The sequence below is a fragment of the Panthera onca genome, chromosome A2 (genome assembly GCF_046562875.1).
Source record: "Panthera onca isolate mPanOnc1 chromosome A2, mPanOnc1 haplotype 2, whole genome shotgun sequence".
NCBI lineage: Eukaryota > Metazoa > Chordata > Mammalia > Carnivora > Felidae > Panthera > Panthera onca.
Window position 1 is genome coordinate 928,804 of NC_138340.1, and position 21,881 is coordinate 950,684.

General features: G+C 63.5%; 1 protein-coding gene across 1 annotated transcript; it reads right to left on the bottom strand.

Annotated features, from left to right (window-relative positions):
* Nucleotides 1-12,721: 12,721 nt before the first annotated feature.
* MEX3D (mex-3 RNA binding family member D) lies at nt 12,722-21,787 on the bottom strand. Its single transcript, XM_060629741.3, has 2 exons — nt 21,097-21,787; nt 12,722-14,943 (listed from the first exon to the last, which is right to left on the bottom strand). The coding sequence occupies exons 1-2, from the start codon at nt 21,665-21,667 to the stop codon at nt 13,556-13,558; spliced, it is 1,959 nt and encodes a 652-aa protein (XP_060485724.2). The 5' UTR covers nt 21,668-21,787; the 3' UTR covers nt 12,722-13,555.
* Nucleotides 21,788-21,881: the final 94 nt, after the last annotated feature.

Here is a 21,881-nt window from a genome sequence, read left to right on the forward strand (position 1 = left end):
GAGGAAACTCCACCCCCATTAGCAGCCACCTCCCCCAGCCCCCGGCCCCCACGAGCCCCTCTTCCCGTCCGTGCGTGAGCCTGTTCTGGACGTTTCACACACGTGGACTCACACCCCGTGTGGCCTCTCGTGTCGGGTTCCCTCCCTGAGCGTCGTGTGCTCGGGGTCCGTCCGGGGGGCGGCGGGGGTGGGCGCCTCGCTCCTGCTCGCGGCCGAGGGACGCGCCGTGCGTGGTGGGCACATTGTGATTGTGCCATTCACCTGTGGGTGGCTTCGTGTTACACATGACAGAAACCCCTCCTCACACAAAGGACCGGCTTCCAGTGCCGAAATGGTCGGGAGTCGGACACAGGCCAAGGACTCCTTCTGCCTCTCGCTCCCTTTCTCCGTCTCTTGTGCTACCAACTTCTGTTTTGACTTCGCTCGTTAGCAGGCTCTGAGGCCAAGTGGGGGAAATGTGTCAGCCAGACTCTCCCATCAATGCAGGCAGAAGTCCCAGGTTGAAGCCTACTGGCCAGGCCTGGGCTACGTGGCTGCCCCGCCCCCAGCCAGATCACCTGGAAGGAGCGAGAGGGGTCCGCGAGGAGGGGAGGGGATGCCGACCTTCCCTGGTCATGTTGCTTCGCCTTGGTGTGTTTCCGGTCAACAGACGGTCTTCTGGGGGTGACCCCTCGTCTGGGGGTGACACTCAGCAGCCCCAGTGTCTTGCTATCCACACCCTTGGGTCACAAAAGATGCAGATGTCTGCCTGGCGCTCTCTGGGGTCGCTGGCTCCGCGCCCTCACCCCTGTGACCTGATGGTGCTCAGACAGCGCCGTGCAGAGGCCCGAGCCTCCCGCCAGCAGCCCCGGCCGGCCGCCTGGGAGCGGGTCCTCGGGCCCCAGCTGAGCCTCTCGGACCGGGCAGCCCCAGCCCGCCTGTGACCAGAACCTCGTGAGAGACCCCGAGCCAGAACCACGCATCTGGACCTCTTCCCACTTCCCGAACTCCAGAAATGATGAAGGAAAAAGACAAGTGTATTTCGCTGCTTCAGGTCACTCGGCTTTGTGCTGACTTGGTACCACTCAGCCGTAGCGAAACACGCATTGGACCCAGCCCGGGACCCAGCACCCTCAGCATGTAGCTGCCCGTCTTGCACAGTGCCCTGCCCTCAGTGCCTGCCCGCGCCCGTCTGCGGCCCCACAGCGGCGCCGGCTCAGTGAGCAGCCGGCCCACACGACACGGTATCTGGGTGACCTCCCAGACCAGCTCTCAGCCGGAGGGTGCGAACTGCAGGAGGGGCAGGGAGCCCCCCTCCCCCCCCCCCCCGGGCTCCCACGCTGCGAGTTTCTGGAGTCTTCTTCAGACAGGGTAACAGGGCACCTCAAGAAATAAAATCATTAGCCTCCCTTTGGTGGGCGCTTGCACGGGTCGGAGCTTCAAGAAGAGGCAGCGAATGCGTGCCAGGCCGGGCCTTCCTTTCTTTCTTTTTTATTTTGTTAAGAGGAAGCCACCGAGAGAATGGATGCTCCGAAGGATGCAGGGAACTTGGCTTCCCCCGCGCCCTGCCTCTGGACCACGTTCCCATTGGTCTGTGGGAGCGCGCGATGCGACGCCTCCTCCAATCAGCAGCAGGCGGGGCGGGGCCGGGCCCTGCGCAGCCGGGCAGATGTGATTGGCTGCTGCTGTGGCAACCGCGTGTGACGTCATAAAGCTTCGCAGGGGCCAGGTCCCGGACGCCGGCCTCGCGTGCCCCGCCTGCTCTAATCCACGTAACTCGGCTTGGGGTCGGGGGTTCTCTCCCCCACTTACCAGACGAGGAAACTGAGGCACGCGGGTGACCTCGATATGTAACTGCTGGGAGAAAAGTGTGGCTGGAGGCATGTCCACCTGCCCCCCTGCCAAACGGGGAAGTTTTAAAATCCTGGTGACTCCCGAGAGCCTGCGAGTGAGAACATACCATCGCAGACTGGTCACGGAGAACAAGAGCCTCCTGATACAACGTTTATGAAGCGACAACATCTTAGGAATGGGGGACAGATGAGTGGTTGCCAGGGCTACGGGTGGGGGGGGGGCACTTGCGGGGTGGACGCACGGATTTCCCCAGCTGGTGAACTTGTGGGCGATGCCATACCACACAGGTGAGTGCGAGTAAAATGAAAACAAGTGAATTGAAATAAGGGAGGTGATTGTATCAACGACAATATCCGGGTGGAGATGCTGACTATCGATTTGTAAAATGTGACCATCAGGGAGCACCGGGCCAAGTGCACAAGGGAGTTTCTCAGCGGCATTTCTCACAACCGCAGGCAAATCTGCAGTGGCCTCAGTAAAGGCTTCAGTCACAAAAAGCCCGCTGCTGGTTCCTCCGTAAGTTAAACACAGGATTACCGTATGGCCCAGGAAGCCCTCCCCTGGGTGTATCCCCAAGACGATTTCCAACACGTGTTCGGAACCAAAACTGTGTTCGAGGTTCCATGCTGTCCGTAGGATTGATTAGGATTGACATCGGCCGTCATCTCCTGCCCGAGGTGGTTGAAAATGGTTTTCAGCTCCCAATTAATACATGTAAATAGGTGAGATTTTCTCCACCGGCAAATCTCAACCTCTCTCTGCAGATGGGAGAGTAATCAGATGTATTTTTACAGTCAGACGACATTTGTTGCTTGGCTTTCAGAACTTGTCCTGGGACCCGGCCCCTGTGTCCTTCACCATGGGACCTCGTTCTGCCTCCTCATCTCGTGGGGCGCCTGCGCGGCTCAGTCGTTTAAACATCTGACTTCGGCTCAGGTCATGATCTCACAGTTTGTGGGTTCGGGCCCCGCGTCGGGCTCTGTGCTGACAGCTTGGAGCTCCGAGCCTGGAGCCTGCTTGGGATTCTGTGTCTCCCTCTGTCTGCCCCTCCCCGCGCGCTCGCTCTCTCTCAAAAATAAACATTTAAGAAACAGCCAATGAACTGGAGTCCTTTCTGCTACTGGGGACAGTGGCAAAATTCTCACGGAGAGAGAGAATTCTCATGGAGAGAGAGTTCAAGGTGTCCTGTGTCACCCTTGGCCAAGGCCAGATCTGGTGTGAGTAAAGGAAAAACTCAGTTCTTTGGGGTCCTGTCATTTACTCAATCAACAAACATTTAGGGAGTGCCCCCTGTGTGCCAGGGCTGAGCTGCTGGCCCAGGGACGGGTCAGTGGTGAAAGGTGGAAAAGGTGGGTCCGTTTGTGGCCTGAGGGAGCGAGCCCACAACCCCCGGGGGGCGAAGAGACCCTAGTCTCCACTTTACACAATTCAAGCCCAACGCCGGTCCCCGCGGCCGTTGAGGCGTCATGTGCCGTTCGGGCCGCACGGTGGCGACAGAGCACGGGCTGCTCTGGCCCAGTCCGGTCGTGGGTGGGGCCTGTCCTGAGGAAGGCGCAGGGGGCCCGCGGGGGCACAGGTGCTTGGGGGCTTTCGGCTTCACCCCGCTTCTGCCCCAGAGCACACCCGCTCCGGGCTATGGCGAGAAACAGGCCTCAAGGTATAGCAATGACCTGTGCACTTAGTTCTGGTCCTTATTAACCACCCCCACCCGTGGCCCCACCTTTACCTGCCAGGCAGAATTCAGGAGCCCCAAGACGGAGCTCCCGGGCACACGCCTTTGTAAATCGATGCATTTCTGTCTCTCCATCCCCCCCCCCCCCCCGCCCCTTGCCAAATACAGCAAATACAAACACACGACATCCTGTTCAATCTGAATTTCAGGTCAGTAACCCGCGCAAAATCTGAAATATTAAAATGAAATGATTCAGGTTAACTGGGCGTCCTGTATCTTCCCGAGTGATCGCTCCAGCTCTGGTCACCGGGAGCTCTTTTCCTGCGGTGGCTCCTGTGTCCCTTGGACACCCCCCCATCCTTGTGGGCTGTTTGAACACATCCTTACCTTCCCAGACCACACGGTGTCTGGGCTCATTTTGCATTTTCGCTGTGCGGGCCACAGGGTCAGCCGTGTTTGCAAGGGTTTGGGGAAACTTTACCGCAGCTGCACAAAGCCCCCCCCAAACCTGCCCGCTTAAACCACTCACGCTGGTTCTCCAACAGCGCTGGGCTCACAGGTCCTAACACCCAGGCGAGGGCAGGGCTGGTTCCCCTGGGGCCCCAAGGAGTCCCGTCTCCCCCACTTTTCCGGCTTCCAGAGGCGCCGCATCCTGGGCCCGCGGGCCCTCCTCATCCCCACGGCCAGCAACGCGGCCTCTCGTGAGGCCTCCCTCTCGTGAGGACGCTGGGCGCCCCAGGCACCCAGGGTCACCTCCGCCTCAGGGGCCGGGGCTTGCTGCCTCCTGCACAGTCCCCTCTGCCATGTAGGTGACATGCCGCCTCCTCTGTGACCCTTGTTTTGGGGCCTCCACACAGTTATCCCAGTTTCTAGGCCCTCTGGCCTTCCCTCCTGCTTCCCTGCTTGAAAAGTATTTGAAAGTCTGCATAGCATAGTACCTTCCCCAATGCTTCCTTGTTTGTGGCCATTTAAATTTAATTAATGCAAAACTAAAAGTTCCATTTCTTCATGGCACAAGTCACCTTTCAGATGCTCAGTCACTCGGTGTGGCTGGCTGGCGGCTCTTGTAATGGAGAGCTCAGATCTAGAACATTCCCATCGTCGCAGAAAGTTCTGTTGGACAATGCTGGACTGGAACATTCTAGAGTGATCCTGTTTGGTATAGGAGCCATCAGCCATATGTGGCTGTTTACATTTACATTTATTTAAAAAATTTTAATATTTATTTGTAAGACAGAGTGCAAGCTAGGGAGAGGCGGGGGGGTGGGGGGGGACTCTATGCTGACAAGAGAGAACCTGATGGCAGGGCTTGAACTCAGGAGCCGTGACATCATGACCCGAGCCTAAGTCGGGTGTTCAACCGACTGAACCACCCAGGCGCCCCCACGTTTATATTTAAATTCTATTGGCCACTGAACTCCAGCATAGGCTGGTGTGACTTTCCCCTTGTAAAGGCTAAGGTCCAGGGGTGAGGGAGACAAACACGGGGACTGCCGTGGAAGGCCTGACTGGGATGGATGAGACTAAAGGAGTCCCAAGGCCATGTTCCAGTTAAGCATTTCAACCTTGTCTCCCAGTATTGTAACCCGTCCCTCTGACTACTCTTTGTTCCCTGAACCTGCCCTGTGATCCCATCACCTCCAAGCCTTTGCCACACTGTCTCCCCAGTACCAACCAACCCCTCTATCTAGCCTTCCCCTTATTCCTGGGGCAGAATTCATCTCTCTTCTTCTGAAGTTCTGACTTACCCATCCACCATCCCTCCATCCCGCCATCCCCCATCCCTCCATCCCTCCACCCACCATCCCTCCATCCCTCCATCCCCCATCCCTCCATCTCTCCACCCACCATCCCTCCATCCCTCCACCCACCATCCCTCCATCCCTCCATCCCCCATCCCTCCATCCCTCCACCCACCATCCCTCCATCTCTCCACCCACCATCCCTCCATCCCTCCATCCCCCATCCCTCCATATCTCCACCCACCATCCCTCCATCCCTCCACCCACCAACCCTCCATCCCTCCACCCACCATCCCTCCATCCCTCCATCCCTCCATCCCCCATCCCTCCATCTCTCCACCCACCATCCCTCCATCCCTCCACCCACCATCCCTCCATCCCTCCATCCCCCATCCCTCCATCCCTCCACCCACCATCCCTCCATCTCTCCACCCACCATCCCTCCACCCGCCATCCCTCCATCCCTCCATCCCCCATCCCTCCATCCCTCCATCCCTCCATCCCTCCACCAACCATCCCTCCATCCCTCCATCCACCACACCTCCATCCCTCCATCCCCCATCCCTCCATCCCTCCACTCACCATCCCTCCATCCCTCCATCCACCATCCCTCCATCCCTCCACCCACCATCCCTCCGTCCCTCCATCCACCAGCCCTCCATCCCTCCACCCACCATCCCTCCATCCCCCATCCCCCTTCCCTCCATCCACCATCCTCCATCCCTCCATCCCTCCATCCCTCCACCCACCATCCTCCATCCCTCCATCCCCCATCCCTCCATCCCTCCATCCACCATCCCCCCATCCCTCCATCCCTCCACCCACCATCCCTCCATCCCTCCACCCACCATCCCTCCATCCCTCCACCCACCATCCCTCCATCCCTCCACCCACCATCCCTCCATCCCTCCACCCTCCATCCCTCCACCCACCATCCCTCCATCTCTCCACCCACCCTCCTCTCCACCCACCATCCCTCCATCCCTCCACCCACCATCCCTCCATCCCTCCACCCTCCATCCCTCCACCCCACCATCCCTCCATCTCTCCACCCACCCTCTCTCCACCCACCATCCCTCCATCCCTCCACCCAACATCCCTCCATCTCTCCACCCACCATCCCTCCATCCCTCCACCCACCATCCCTCCATCCCTCCACCCACAATCCCTCCATCCCTCCACCCACCATCCCTCCACCAACCATCCCTCCATCTCTCCACCCACCATCCTCCATCCCTCCACCCTCCATCCCTCCACCCTCCATCCCTCCATCCACCATCCCCCATCCCTCCATCCCTCCACCCACCATCCCTCCATCCCTCCATCCGTCCATCCACCATCCCTCTATCCCTCCACCCTCCATCCCTCCACCCACCATCCCTCCATCTCTCCACCCACCCTCTCTCCACCCACCATCCCTCCATCCCTCCACCCACCATCCCTCCATCCCTCCACCCACCATCCCTCCATCTCTCCACCCACCATCCCTCCATCTCTCCACCCACCATCCCTCCATCCCTCCACCCAGCGTCCTTCCATCTCTCCACCCACCATCCCTCTATCCCTCCATCCCTCCACCCACCATCCCTCCATCCCTCCACCCAGCATTCCTCCATCTCTCCACCCACCATCCTCTATCCCTCCATCCCTCCATCCCCCATCCTCCATCCCTCACCCACCATCCCTCCATCCACCATCCCCTCATCCCTCCAAACACCATCCCTCCATCCCTCCACTCTCCATCCCTCCAACCACCATCCATCCATCCCTCCACCCACCATCCCTCCATCCCTCCACCACCATCCCTCCATCCCTCCACCCACCATCCCTCCATCCATCCACCACCATCCCTCCATCCCTCCACCCACCATCCCTCCATCCCTCCATCCCTCCACCCACCATCCCTCCATCCCTCCACCCTCAAGCCACCATCCTCCACCCACCATCCCTCCATCGATCCACCCACCATCCCTCCATCCCTCCTCCCACCATCCCTCCATCCTCCACCCTCAATCCCTCCATCCCTCCACCACCATCCCTCCATCGCTCCCCACCATCCCTCCATCCCCACCCACCATCCCTCCATCCCTCCACCCACCATCCCTCCATCCCTCCAACCACCATCCCTCCATCCCTCCACCCACCATCCCTCCATCCACCATCCATCCATCCCTCCACCCTCCATCCCTCCAACCACCATCCCTCCACCCCCAACCACCATCCCTCCACCCTCCACCCACCATCCCTCCATCCCTCCACCCACCATCCCTCCATCCCTCCATCCCTCCACCCACCATCCCTCCATCCCTCCATCCCTCCATCCACCATCCCTCCATCCCTCCATCCCTCCATCCCTCCATCCCACTATCCCTCCATCCTCCATCCCTCCATCCCTCCATCCCCCATCCCTCCATCCCTCCATCCCCCATCCCCCATCCCTCCATCCCCATCCCTCCATCCTCCACCCACCATCCCTCCATCTCTCCACCCACCATCCCTCCACCCACCATCCCTCCATCCCTCCATCCCCATCCCTCCATCCTCCATCCCTCCACCAACCATCCCTCCATCCGCCATCCCTCCATCCACCATCCCTCCATCCCTCCATCCACCATCCCTCCATCCTCTCACTCCACCATCCCTCCATCCCCCATCCCTCCATCCCTCCACCCACCATCCCTCATCCCTCCATCCCCCATCCCTCCATCCCTCCATCCACCATCCCCCCATCCCTCCATCCCTCCACCCACCATCCCTCCATCCCTCCATCCACCATCCCTCCATCCCACCATCCCCCATCCCTCCATCCCTCCACCCACCATCCCTCCATCCCTCCATCCCTCCATCCACCATCCCTCTATCCCTCCACCCTCCATCCCTCCACCCACCATCCCTCCATCTCTCCACCCACCCTCTCTCCACCCACCATCCCTCCATCCCTCCACCCACCATCCCTCCATCCCTCCACCCACCATCCCTCCATCCCTCCACCCTCCATCCCTCCACCCACCATCCCTCCATCTCTCCACCCACCCTCTCTCCACCCACCATCCCTCCATCCCTCCACCCACCATCCCTCCATCCCTCCACCCACCATCCCTCCATCCCTCCACCCACCCTCCCTCCATCCCTCCACCCAGCATCCCTCCATCTATCCACCCACCATCCCTCCATCCCTCCATCCCTCCATCCCTCCACCCACCATCCCGCCATCTCTCCACCCACCATCCCTCCATCCCTCCATCCCCCATCCCTCCATCCCTCCATCCCTCCACCCACCATCCCTCCATCTCTCCACCCACCATCCCTCCACCCACCATCCCTCCATCCCTCCATCCCCCATCCCTCCATCCCTCCATCCCTCCATCCCTCCATCCACCACACCTCCATCCTCCATCACCCATCCCTCCATCCCTCCCACTCACCATCCCTGAATCCCTCCATCCACCATCCCTCCATCCCTCCACCCACCATCCCTCCGTCCCTCCATCCACCAGCCCTCCATCCCTCCACCCACCATCCCTCCATCCCCCATCCCTCCATCCCTCCATCCACCATCCCTCAATCCCTCCATCCCTCCACCCACCATCCCTCCATCCATCCATCCCCCATCCCTCCATCCCTCCATCCACCATCCCCCCATCCCTCCATCCCTCCCACCCAGCATCCCTCCATCCCTCCACCCAGCATCCCTCCATCCCTCCACCCACCATCCCTCCATCCCTCCATCCCTCCATCCCTCCACCCACCATCCCTCCATCCACCATCCCTCCATCCCTCCACCCTCCATCTCTCCACCCACCATCCCTCCATCTCTCCACCCACCATCCCTCCATCCCTCCATCCCTCCACCCACCATCCCTCCATCCCTCCACACACCATCCCTCCATCCCTCCACCCACCATCCCTCCATCCCCCATCCCTCCATCCCTCCACCCACCATCCCTCCATCCCTCCATCCCCCATCCCTCCATCCCTCCATCCACCATCCCCCCATCCCTCCATCCCTCCACCCACCATCCTTCCATCCCTCCACCCTCCATCCCTCCATCCCTCCACCCACCATCCCTCCATCCCTCCACCCACCATCCCTCCATCCCTCCATCCCCATCCCTCCATCCCTCCATCCCCCATCCCTCCATCCCTCCACCCACCATCCCTCCATCCCTGCACCCACCATCCCTCCATCCCTCCATCCCCCATCCCTCCATCCCTCCACCCTCCATCCCTCCACCCACCATCCCTCCATCCCTCCACCCACCATCCCTCCATCCCTCCACCCAGCATCCCTCCATCCCTCCACCCACCATCCCTCCATCCCTCCATCCCTCCATCCCTCCACCCACCATCCCTCCATCCACCATCCCTCCATCCCTCCACCCTCCATCTCTCCACCCACCATCCCTCCATCTCTCCACCCACCATCCCTCCATCTCTCCACCCACCATCCCTCCATCCCTCCATCCCTCCACCCACCATCCCTCCATCCCTCCACCCACCATCCCTCCATCCATCCATCATCCATCATCCTTCCCTCCATTCATCACTCCATCCACCTTCCATCACTCACTATCCGTCATCCATGCATTCATTCACTCACCCTCCACCTGTCTATTTACTCATCCATCCATCTCTCCATCCATCCATCCAACAAATACTAAGCACCTTCCAGGTTCCAGGCATTGTTTATTCTTCTGTGTGGTTGGTTGGAGTTTTCCCGGCCCCAGAGGGGTTGTGTCCGCATTGATCCCCTCCAGAATGTTTTCTCTGAGGGCACAGATGGAGGGTGGGAACTACTACAAGCCAGCATGTAACATGTGCCAGGCTTTGCATTAACCTACAGGTGATTAAGCCCCGATTAAGCCCCCATTTTACAGATAAGAAAACTGAGGTCAGGGAGATAACATGCCCAGGGTCGTGAAGCAGGAAGGTGGTCTGTCTGTCTTTAGAGATTCTTTCCCTACACTGGTGGGCATGAGGTGACATATCCCTCCTGTCCCAGGGAACTCTCAAGGGAACACGTGGTCATGCAGGTGACTTACCGTTCCCGCAGCGAACCCACTTTGCAGATGGGAGAACCATGGGGTTACACTTCAGCACCTCCCTGAAATCTGATGAGACACGGAATGAAGGCCTTCTCAGCAGATACTGGGTGAGAGTCACATTGATGTGCTGAGCCCGTGAACCCAGAGGGCGACGAAAACTTGTCTCAGTCTTTGGCTGCCCAGAGTGTGCCCAGATGTGAAGAAGCTACACTTTTGCTGAGCATCCCTGACCCCAGGAAACGCTCCCCAGCCCTCTGGCCAGGAATATAGCCCCCGTAGGTGGTTATGAGTTGGAGTTACTCCAGCTCACAATGGCTCAAGCAAAGCAGGAGAGCTTACTGGCACTCATAACTAAGAGGTCGGGATGGACTGCCTTCAGGCACAGCTGGATCCAGGGCCTCAAATGGCAAGCTCAAGAATCCACCTGGGGTCTCAGCTTTCCCCGGGGGCCCCAGGAGCTCTGGCATCCTGATCGTCAGCTTCACATCCCCGCAGTAGAGAGCGAGCACATCCCTCAGACATTTCTGGTAAGTTCTAGAACAGCAAGAGCTCAGATCAGGCCCGCCCCTATTACATCTTTCAGAAACCCCTTGCTTGGGCTCCAGCCCCCACCCCCTTTCCAAGGACTTCCTTTCGACCCCCTTGATGTCCCGTCCTGCCCTTGACCCCTCAGCCCTCGAGGGGCTGCTTTCTTCTTGTGTCCAAAATGCCAGGGGGACTGGTCTCCACACTCTCACCTCCCACTGCCCCCATAGCCTCCGGCGGGATGGCCACGGCCTGACTTCACCCCAGGTCACCTGGGGCCACTGCAGCCGTGTTCAACCCCGCCGCTGAACTGAGGGCCAGACCCCACGTCACGTGTCGCCCACCCACCCGTACTGTTTTCCGTGGCTGCTGTAACATTGCCACAAAGCGAGTGAGAGGCATTTGCTCCTCACAGTTGGCTCCTTCCGGAGGCTCTAGGGAAGGTCCTCTGTGCCTCTTCCAGCCTCTGGGGCCCCAGGCGTCCCTGGCTCAACTTCACATGGCTTCTCTCTGTGGGGCCAGGTCTCAAATCCCCCCCTCTGTGGGTGTGTCTTTTTTTTAAACGTTATTTATTTTGAGAGAGAGAGAGGGAGAGACAGAATCCCAAGCAGGCTCCGCACCGTCAGCGCAGAGCCCGATGCGGGGCTCGAACTCACCAACGGTGAGACCATGACCTGAGCTGAGATCAGGAGTCGGGCGCTTAACCGACCGAGCGGCCCAGGGGCCCCTGTATGCATGTCCTTTATAAGGATGCTCGTCATGAGACTTGGGGTCCGCCTTAACTCAGGGGGAGCCTCAATTATATCTGCAAGATCCTTTATCCAAATACGGTCCATTCACAGGTTCCGGGGCCATGACTCAACCAGTTCAGCCACGATCCTCACCAGAGCCGAGAGCGTGGAGAACCCGTTTCACACGTGGGGGAAACTCCAGGCAGAGTGAACCGGAGCCCCAGGTGTGTGTGGCTGTTCGAGACCCACCCCGGGCCCTGCAGCCCCAGGTGCCGCTGGTCAGCTGGAGGGGCTGACGCGGCCACCACTCCCTGGGGACCTGCCCACGGGGTTCCCCATCCATCTGCCCCTCCTGTTGCCCCACCTGTCTTCCGGAGCCCCCCCCCCCCCCGCCTCCTCCTGGAAGCCCTCCAGGTGGCTCCACCACGCCTTCCTAGCTTTCCTAGCAGGCTCTGTTCTGCAGGCCCCTCCTCACCGCCCACTGAAGCCAGCAGCCTGTGGGCCCCTGGCTCCCAAGCTTGTCTCCAGAGCAGTCCTGGGCCCTCCCTGTCACCGCATCCCATGCCTCCTACCCCACCCTCCACTCACTCCCGAGCATTCTTCCTCTCCTTGGGAACTCTGGTGGCACCCGCTGACTGCAGATGGTCCAACCCATGGTCCCACAGTCCCGACTCCGGGCCAAAGTCAGTCATCTAGTGGCCCCCTTGCTTCCCACTAGACCTGGAGGGTGAGGGATGGCATGTGCAGCTACAACTAAGACATCCTTTGGGGCTGGGAGGTGTTAGAACCCATGCTGCGAGTGGGGCTCCCAACCTGTCTCTCCTTCTGCAAAATGGGCCGGGAGACCCCCCGCACCCCCCCCCCCCGCCCCGAGCCTGGCACCCCTCCCTCCACAGCAGCCAAAGCTGGTCCCATGGTCAGCTGCCCCCTGGAACGTGGGGGCCCTGAACCTCAGGAAAGGGGACCTGGCTGGACCACCTTCTCCGCAGACCCAATGCTCCCGTCTGGAAGCAGACACGGGGCCCGGCTTCTGGAAGAGCGTGGCTTGGACATGGGGTATCCTGAGTCCAGATGCCTTTATCTGGAAGATTAGGGGGTGAAGGGGCCGGATCTGAGCACCCCGTCCCCCAACCCTCCCCCCCACGCCCACCTGCCCCATACCACGCCAAGGGCTCACAGGTAGCAAAAGGGCTTTATTAAGAAGGCTTTAAAGTCAAAAAATAAAACTCTTGATACAATTTTCTGAACCCTTAAGTCAGCTCAGCAAATATATAATCAGTAATTTAGCTGTGTAAGATGAAAGGTCCGTTACTTTATTTAAAATAAAATATATTTTAGTTCTTAAAATTTATTCCATAAAGTACATATTTCCCTATAAATTCCCTACATATACACAAGAGGTAAAAAGTAAAAGTTTTAAAAAAAACACAATTTAAAAAAATGTAAAAACTGACAACAGAAACCACAGCAGAAGGGTATTAATAATTAAAAACACAAAGTTAGAAATTTCTGGTTGGGACCCTCCCCACCCCCCCCCCCCACCCTTCCAGCCTGTCCCCCGCTGACGTACAAAAGGATAACTGGTGAGCCCCCCACAGGGAGTAAAAACGTCGCATTCTCCTCCTAGGGGCCTCTGCGGAGGCTGAGGCCGCCTCCCAGGCCAGCAGGTCCCGTCTGAAATCCGCCAAGTCCCAAAGGACAACCGGAAGTTGTAAAAATCGGGTGTGTGTGTGTGTGTGTGTATATATATATATATATATATTTTTTTTAATCTTCGTAAAAAGATCACCCTGGGGGCCGGGGAGTCTTAAATAGAAAGTGCAGGCAGACCTTTTCTCTCTGGTTTATTTTAACCTGTCGACTCAATACTGTTTATTGGTTAAGAACTGTGGTGCCGTCGGGCGGCCGTCTCCACGCCTGGGACCGAGTTAAAGCTCGTCTGTGAACGCTGGCCGCGCCGCCCCCGCCGCCCCCGCGCCCGCCGCCCCCCACCCCTGCCCCGGGCCGCTAGGAAAAGATATGAATGGCCTGGGTGGCGGGCGTGCGGCAGGCGGGGCACTCGGGCTCGCTCTTGCCGCAGATGCGGACGGCGCAGTCCATGCAGAAGAGGTTGTGACCGCAGGGCACCAGCGCGGCCATCACCTCGCCCTCGGCGCACACCACGCACTCGCGCGCCAGGGCCGGGGCGGCGGCGGCCGGGGGCTTGCGGCCGCCCTCGGAGGGGCTGGAGTCCAGGGGGGGACACGCCGCGGCCGCGGCGCCGCCGGGCAACGAGGCGGCGGCGGGGAAGGCCGGCAGCGAGCCCGGCGCCGGCCGCCAGCCCAGGGCGCCCACCGGGTCCGCGGCGCCGCCGCGGCGGGCCAGCGGGAGCTCCAGGCCCAGGGCCGCGGGCTCGGGCAGCGTGGGCGAGTGGCGCGGCGAGCCGGTCCCGCTGCTGCGCCGGGCGCCCGGCGCGGGGGGCGCGGGGGCCCCGTTGACGGCCGAGCAGCCGCTGAAGTTGGGCAGCGGCGCGGCCCGCTCGAAGGGGGCCCAGATGGTGGCCGCGGCGGGCACGGTCAGGTCCAGCGCCAGGAAGTCGAAGCCGAAGTCACAGTCCTCGGGGGCGGGCGGGCCCGAGGGGGCCCCCGGGCCGTCGCCGCCGAAGGAGAAGCCCCCGTTGCCCGAGCCGCCGCCGCCGCCTCCGCCGCCGCCGCCGCCGCCAGCGCCGCCGGCGCCGCCGTAGGGGCTGGCGGGGCCCGCCTCGGGCACTGGCGGCCCCCCGCGGCCCCCCGCATAGAAGGCCTCGGGGCCCCCCGGCGCGCCCAGGGCCGCGTCGCCGCGGAGACCAGCCGTGGGCGCCGGGGGCCGCCGCCCCGGGTTGGGGGCCTTGGCCCAGAGGCCGGCGGCCGTCCCGAGCAGGTCCAGACACACGTCGGTGCCGTTGGCGTGGAAGTCGCTGTCGGGGCCCGCGTCCGTGAAGGCGCCCGTGCGCAGCGTGATGTGCGCCTCGATCTCCTCGCGCGCCCGGTCCACGTTCTCGGGCATGCCCGTCACGGCGAACACGGGCTCCTTGTCCCGCCCCGGCGTCACGATGTAGGTGTGCGTCCGCTGCTGGATGCGCTTGATGGTGGCGCCCTTGGGCCCCACCACCAGCCCCACCACGCGGTAGGGCACGCGCACCTGGATGGTGGTCTGTCCCGGCAGGTGCGGCGGGCCCTGCGCGGCGCCCGGCAGCCCGCCCGCCTTGCTGCGCGTGGCGCGGATCACGGAGAAGTGCTCGGCGGCCGACAGGATCTCGCGTTTGGCCATCTCCACATCCTCCTTGCGGCCGGTCACGATGAAGACGGGCTCCTCCCCGCGCACCGGCGTCTTGATGTAGGTGTTTGTCTTGGCCCGCAGAGCCTTGATCTTGCACCCTGGGGGTGGCGGTGGGGAGAGACAGTTAAGGATGGGGGCCCCTCCCCAGGGCAGCCCTTGGAGGAGCAGCTGCGGGGCCGGCCGGCGCGGTGGGGGCTGGGGGGAGGGCTTGGGAGCCCCCACCCCGCTGCCCTCTCCACCCTGGCCTTTATCCTCAGACACGCATCTCGGTTTCCCCTCTGGTCCCAGGCTGGAAGGTGGCGGCGGCTTTGGCTAGAAGGCAAGGAGGACCCCACTGCGGGTTGAATGGTGCCCCCCGAAAGTCACGTCTACCCGGTCCGTGTGAACAGGACTGTATTTGGAAAGGTCTTTGCAGGCGTAATTAGTTAACAGGAGGTCGCACGGGAATGGGGTTAGCCCTGAACCCAGTGACAGGTGTCCTTATAAGAGGGACACAAAGACAGCGATTGGGACGAGGCAGCCACAGGCCCGGGGCGCAGGGGACCGGTGGCCACCACCAGAAGCTAGGTGAGCAAGTTCGGGAGACGATCCCCCTCCTCCTGGAGGGAGCGTGGCCCAGCCAACACCTTGCATTCGTATGTCCGCGCTCCGTGGGGGGATTCGTTTCTATTGTTTCAAGCCACCCCGTCTGTTCTGTCAGTCCCGGGACGCTCATGCAGACCCCCGACACGGAGTCCCCATCAACGCCTGGGATTTTCTCCTGGCCAGCTGACCCCCCCCCCCCCACGCCAGCCCACAGGGAGCCCAGGTCTCACTCAGTCTCTTGCACCCTCACTCCACCCGAAGGTCCTGTGGTCCCAGCCCCCGAGGGGATGATGCTCACGGACACAGCACTGCGCTGTCGCAGGCCGGGCGGGGTCCTGACACCGTGGGGGGCACCGGAGTATCGGCGTGCAGCGTGGGCTGAGAGGCCCGGGCTGTGACGGGGTGCCTGTCCAGGCGTCTGACACCCCTACCTCCTCTCTGGGGGGCCTTCTGAGACATCCTGAGTCTGGGTGACCCTCCCCCCCCCCCCGGCTCTGGGCGGCAAGAGGGACACGGGGATACTGTTTCAATACAGAGGGCGCCCCGGTGAGGGATAATACTGTTGCCGACTTCTCAGGTAGAAGCTTACAAAGCTAGGGGACCAGCGCACCTGCCCTGGAAGGAATCCAAGATGCACCAGACCGGGGGGGGGGGGGGGGGGGAACGACTGCTCGGCGTGAGGGAACCCTGGGAGGTGGCAGGGTTGTCCCAGAGGCAGCCCCACCCTGAGCCCAAGGACAGCAGGCCCGTCCAGAGCTTTGAGCAAAAGCACAGCCAAGTGAATGGGGTTGGAACCCTCCCGGGGAGGGTGGAGCGTGGGGCGTGGCCCATCCCCTGGGTCCTGAGCCCCCACCCCCGTGTCCTCCCTCAGTGGCTCACCGCCTCACTGGCATCCCTCCAAAACCCACCCTGACCCGGACCCGTCTCCACTTCTGTCCAGATGGTCCCCTCCCCACGTGGCGGCTGGTGGGTAAGCTTTCAAACCACACGTGTCAGTCCGGACCCTCTCCGGGAGCTCCGCCCACCCTGGCCTCCCTGCCCCCACACGGCCTTTACCCTCCTTAACAGTGTCCTCAGTGCTGCCTGCCTGCACCCCCTTCTCTGCATCCAGTCACCGCCCAGCACCCCTTCCTCCAGGAAGCCCATACTGACTGCACCAGGGTCCCAGCACGCACTTCTCAGCCTACTTCCTGAGCTCCCCCTGCTGGTGGCCTGTGAGGATCAGTGCACGGGGGTCACAGGGGCCGCTCAAAGGACCGTCCCGTGTCTGTTTCCTCACGGGTAAGAGAAGGGCACAAACTGACCCGGCCTCATGGGTCTGGGGCCACAAGGGCCACGGACTGGCAGGTGCCCCCAGGCAGGTGCCCAGCCGTCACCTGCGTGTGCACGGCCAGCAGGCCCGTGCAGAGGACAGGGAACAAGGCCGGGAGAAGGGGTGGGGGGTCACCGGAGCCAGGGTGGGAGAGGAAACCGGGGTGGGGGGGCGCCCCCTGCGCAGGGAAGCAGCCTGGTTCCCCTCACACAGAACTGGCACCCATCCTGCCCCCCCCCCCCCAAAAGGTGGCCCTGGACGGAGCCTCCAGCGGCCAAGAGGAGACGCATTTCCGCGGTGACACCATTGGAGCCAAGCCCCACCCTCACCGAGACCCCAAGAAATGACAGGTTTGAGGGGGAGGTGGGGCCGCCAGGTCTGGGAAACCGAGGCCCCGAGCGTGAACCAGCTACCTTCCCGCCCTGGTGGGTACAAGCCAGTGAGGCCAGAGTGGGTGATGGCAGGGACCAAGCCTCCCACTTGGGGGGAACCCTGGGGGCCACCACTTACGGCTGGTCCCGGGCTGAAATGCAGACTCCCGGGCCCTGCCACCAGGAAGCCACCTCGGGCAGGTGCGCCCGGGGAAAGGGGGTGACCGCCCTGAGGCTGTCTCTGCCCCGCCCCAGCACCTCCCACCTCGCTGCAGTTGGGCCTCCGCCCTCGTATGGGGTTGCCGAGGGTCCCCGTGCAGAGCCAGGTCCCAACCCTCATGTGACCTCATTCTGGGGTCCTGGCCACCCGTGTGCTGCCCCAGGGACCCCACACAGAGACCACAGACAGGCTGGCCCCTGCAAGGAGGACCCGAACCAGGGGAGGACTCCCAGGGTGCCCGGCAGAGGGAACCGTGGGGGCAGAGTTCGGAAGCAGGACAGGGCTGGGACACATCCTCACAATGACCAGCGCAGTGCTGTCCCCAAGGCAGGGCCCAAATGGGCTGCAGTCCTGTGGGGGGAGGCCGCGTCACCGTGGGGCGGTCCGTTTGGTGGGCGGGGGGAGCTGGCCCGTGCGGGCGATGCGGGCACGGCAGGCCAGGTCTACGCTCACCGACACCAGGAACCCCCAACCCAGAGCCAGGGGACCCCCTTCTTTCTGCGCCCCACAGCGGACACACAGAAACAGGGGGGCCTGGGCCCCAGCACAGCCCCGCAGCGCCCCCAACTGCCAGTAAGAGCGCCGAGGCCCGCAGCGCTGGGGCCGGGCTCGGGAGGGGGGTCGGCGCGGGAGAGCAGTGGGCAAAGCAGGCTTCCCCCCACTGAGGGAGGCCAGCCCCAGAGCGCGGACCCCAGCCTGACGGCAGCAGAGACAGAGGGACCCGGTGTGGCTGAGCACCAGCTCGTCTCTGGTATCACTCACTCCTTCCTGACCCAAACCTCCAGGCAGCTGCCCACGACTTTGACCCAGCCCAGCCCAGCCCAGCCCCACAGGGACACGCCCAGCAAGGGTGCAAGCTAGCCAGAGGCTCTGAGGAGGACCGGGCCCAAGGTCATACCTGGGGCAAGTGGGCACCTTGCTGACAGGCTGGAGGGAGACCACCCTGACTCTTTGTGGAGTCGCGCTTTTCCTGCCTGTAAAATGGGGTCGTGTCCCCCCAACCCCGGAGCCGTGGAAGGTAAAGTCCTCTCCTGGGCCCCACCTCTGTTCCCTGCGGCGCAGACCGAGCCCAAGGGACTAAGGTTCAAATCCCAGCCCTGCCGACCCGGCCTTGGCCCGTGTCTGTCCCCCGTGACCCGCAGCTACAGGGAACCTTCTCTGGGGGATCTCTTGAGGCTCAGCGGGGCGGGGCAGGCCGAGGCCCCCAGGCAGGCACCTTGTAGGCGCTGCAACCCGAGGGAGGAGAGCGAACTCTCGGCGTCTGGGGTCGCTTACCCTGTCCCCGGAGGGTGCGGGAACCCACTCTAAGATTGAAAACACAGCTCAGGTGAGGGCCGGGGGAAGGGTCGACCCCAGGTCTGTGCGATGCTGGCCTGGCCACTAGGGGATGGAGTGAGTGGTCCTGGGCCCGGGTCTTGAGGAGTTCAGGGCCTGCGCTGGTGAGGGCCTGAACAGTAGGAAGGGGCAGGCTTCGTGTCCGGGAACCCACAAGGTGGGGGGCAGATGGGGGAGCGGAGTGGGGGGGGGGCAGGACTGGGGCACAGTCTTCCAGGCTGTGCTTGGCAGCTGGGCCGGAGAAGACGGCAGCCACAACTGGTCCTAGAGCCGAGAGATTCAAGGTGCCAGCCAGTCCCGAGGTCACGCTTCCCTACCGGATACCCCGCGTCCCGCTTACGGGACGTACCACACGCCAGCCTGGGGCCACGCTTACAGCCCTCCGGCTTGAGGGGCGCCAGGTGGGCTCTGTCGGTTTAGCGGTTTAGCGTCGGACTCTTGATTTCCGCTCGAGTTATGATGTCACGGCTCGTGAGTGCAAGGCCGGCACGGAGCTCTGTGCTGACAGGGCAGAGCCTGCTTGGGGTTCTCTCTCCCTCTCGACCCCTGCCCTGCTCAGGTTGGCCCGCGCGCGCTCTTTCTCTCTCGCTCTCTCAAGATAAACACATAAACTTAAGCACCAAAAGCGCTCTCTAGCTTGGGAACCCTCACAAATCCCCCGAGGGAGGTGCTGTCCCCCGACCCCAGAGAAGAGATCCCACCCGCCTCGGGTCACGGGGCCGGCCCAGTCTGCACCCCGACAGCCTGCCTTCCTGTCTGCCACCAGCAAGACCCCAAACGGACACCCAATAAACGGGTGCCAAAACACCACCCAGGAGGTCGGGCGGCAGCTTGGTCCTCTACGACCAAAGGCATAGGTCGGGGCGCTCTCTGCTTGACTCCCAAGAACACTGGTGTGGGCTCGGCCTGTCCGGAAGGACCCCCCGGGTGCCAGGACACGCGCGTTCACGGGGAACATGCCCTCGTGCTCTGGGGTCGTGTCCCCCCAACCAGCCAGCAGATCAGCCTACTGATTTTGGACAACAGCCCCCGGGGCTGGGTTTCCACGTCTGCCCCACCCCCCAGCCCCCAGCACAGGGCAAGGTCTGGTTATACCTCCCAGGACAGGTGTGGGGGACCGGGACTGGGAAGGGACTGCAATAGGGTGGCGGCGGGAAGCGTCAGGCTGGAGTCCTGCTGTGCTGGCTCCGAGACCCGCCTGTCCCCTCCCCTACCCCCAACTCCTGGGCCCTCACCCAGGCACGACATCTGCACGGAAAGCAGGAGGACTAACTGGGCAAACCACCCCTCCCACCCGGAACTCCCAGAGGGCAGCGTGTCGGGGGCGCCCCTGTGGTCCCTCTGCCCCTGGTGGCAAGGTGACAAGTCACCGTGCGATTCAAGCCCCCCCCCCCCCCCCCCCCCCCCCCCCCCCCGGCTCCTGTTACTGAGCCGGCGCTCCAAGGCCAGCCTGTCCTGCAGCACCATCTCAAACCCCGCCCAGACCCCACCCCACGTTCTAGAACCTGGCCTCCAAGCCGGGAGCGGGGCACAGAGAGGTGCAGGCAGGAGAGAGCTGGGGCTGGGGGCTGCCGGCTGAAAGGGTGGGTGGGCGTGTGTCCAGAGGAGCACTGCCCACCATCCTCCCGCCCGCCCGCAGCTCCAGGGCCAATGAGCGGCCGCCGGCCTGATGTCACCCTGCAAATCTCAGACTGGCTCTCTAACAAAGAGAACAATGGGGCGGCCACAGGGACTCTCTGACAATGCTGTTACCAGGACCCCCACACCCCGGGGTCTGCTGCCACGGCCTGCCAGGGGAGGGCTACGAGGCTGGACCCCAGGAGGGCTTTTACAGCTGGTCCTTAAGCATGTCCCCAAATCCCCGACTTGGGGCTGACAGTGGGGTGGGGATCCTCATCCTGTCCTCCGGCCCCACAACCCCAGCAGGGCCCCCAGGCTGGCAAGTGGAGATGTATACCCTCTTTGTACGCCCAACTTCTGTCTCGACCCTGCCTGAGCAACCCCCCCCCCGCCCCGCCCCCAAGCCCCCCTCAAGCCCCAGCGAGCCCCGCCCCATGCCTGCTTTGGGTGTGGAGCGCCCACCGCCCAGCCCAGCCTCCTGGTCCTCGGATGCCACCGCTGGCGACCCAGGACCTGGGCAGAGGTGCTGCACGGAGGACCTTGACCCGGCTGGGGGCGTCCAGACAAAGGCAGCGGCGGCTGGAGCGCAGAGAGGAGGAGCGCGGGCTGCGCCCAACTTTCTCGCGCGGCCCACGGCAGGACAAAGGCGCACAGGCGGCCACTGAGGCCCGGAGCCCACACGCGGGGCGTGGCCAGGGTCTGGCGTGGGGCCGCGGGCAGGGCTGGGCTGGGGCGGCCCCCTCCCCAGGGCGAGCGGCGCGGGGACCCCGGGAAGCAGGGCGCGGCGCCCCAGACGGCGGCCACTCACCCTGGCGACCCACGATCTCGGCGACGTGCTCGGAACTGGGCACGGGCACGCACTCGGTCATGTTCACGCTCTTCTTGCGGCTGCCGATCACGTTCATCTGCTCGGCCAGCAGCGTCGAGGGGCCGAGGGCCGCGGGGTGCGGCGCGAAGCCAGCGAACACGTCGGGCGGCGACGGCCGGGGCGGCGGCGGGCTCACGTCGGGCTCCAGCAGCGGCAGCGAGCCCGGCGCCACCGCCTCGGCCACCGCGGGTGCGCCCGCCTCCGGCCCGTCGGGGGGCGCGGGCTCGGCCGCCGCCCCGCCGTCCGCGCCGCCCGCCGCCGCAGCCCCGCCGTCCCCGCCGCCCGCGGCCGCCCCCTCGTCGTCCGGGCCGCCCGCGCCCCCCAGCCCCAGCCCCGAGAGCTGGTCCAGCGCCAGGCGCAGCGCGGCGGCGGCAGCGGCCGCGTCGTCGGGCGCGGCCTCCTCGGCGCCCTCGGGCAGGGGCGGCGGCGGCGGGGGCGGCGGGGGCGGGGGGGGCGGGCGCGGGCTGGGGTCGCCGCCGCCGCCGTCGGGCTGGCCGGTGGAGCCGGGCATGGCGGCGCTAGCGCTCGGGCCCGCGCCCCTGCCTCTCGGCCCCCGGCCGCCCGCGCCGCCGCCGCCGCCGCCCGCGCCGCCGCCGCGCTCCGCCTCTGAGAGCTGGGCCGCCGGCCCCCGGCATCCAGCGGCGGGGCGGGCGCGGCGGGCGGGGCGGCGGCGCGGGGCTGCTCGGGCCGCGGGCGGCGGGGCGGCGCGACTCTGCTTGCTGCTC

Excerpts from the sequence above, each read along its gene's own strand:
- MEX3D (XM_060629741.3), bottom strand. The coding sequence starts at position 21,667 with ATGCCCGGCTCCACCGGCCAGCCCGACGGCGGCGGCGGCGACCCCAGC. Across the intron at positions 14,944-21,096 it reads CGAGATCGTGGGTCGCCAGG|GGTGCAAGATCAAGGCTCTG; the intron begins GTGAGTGGCCGC and ends CGCCACCCCCAG.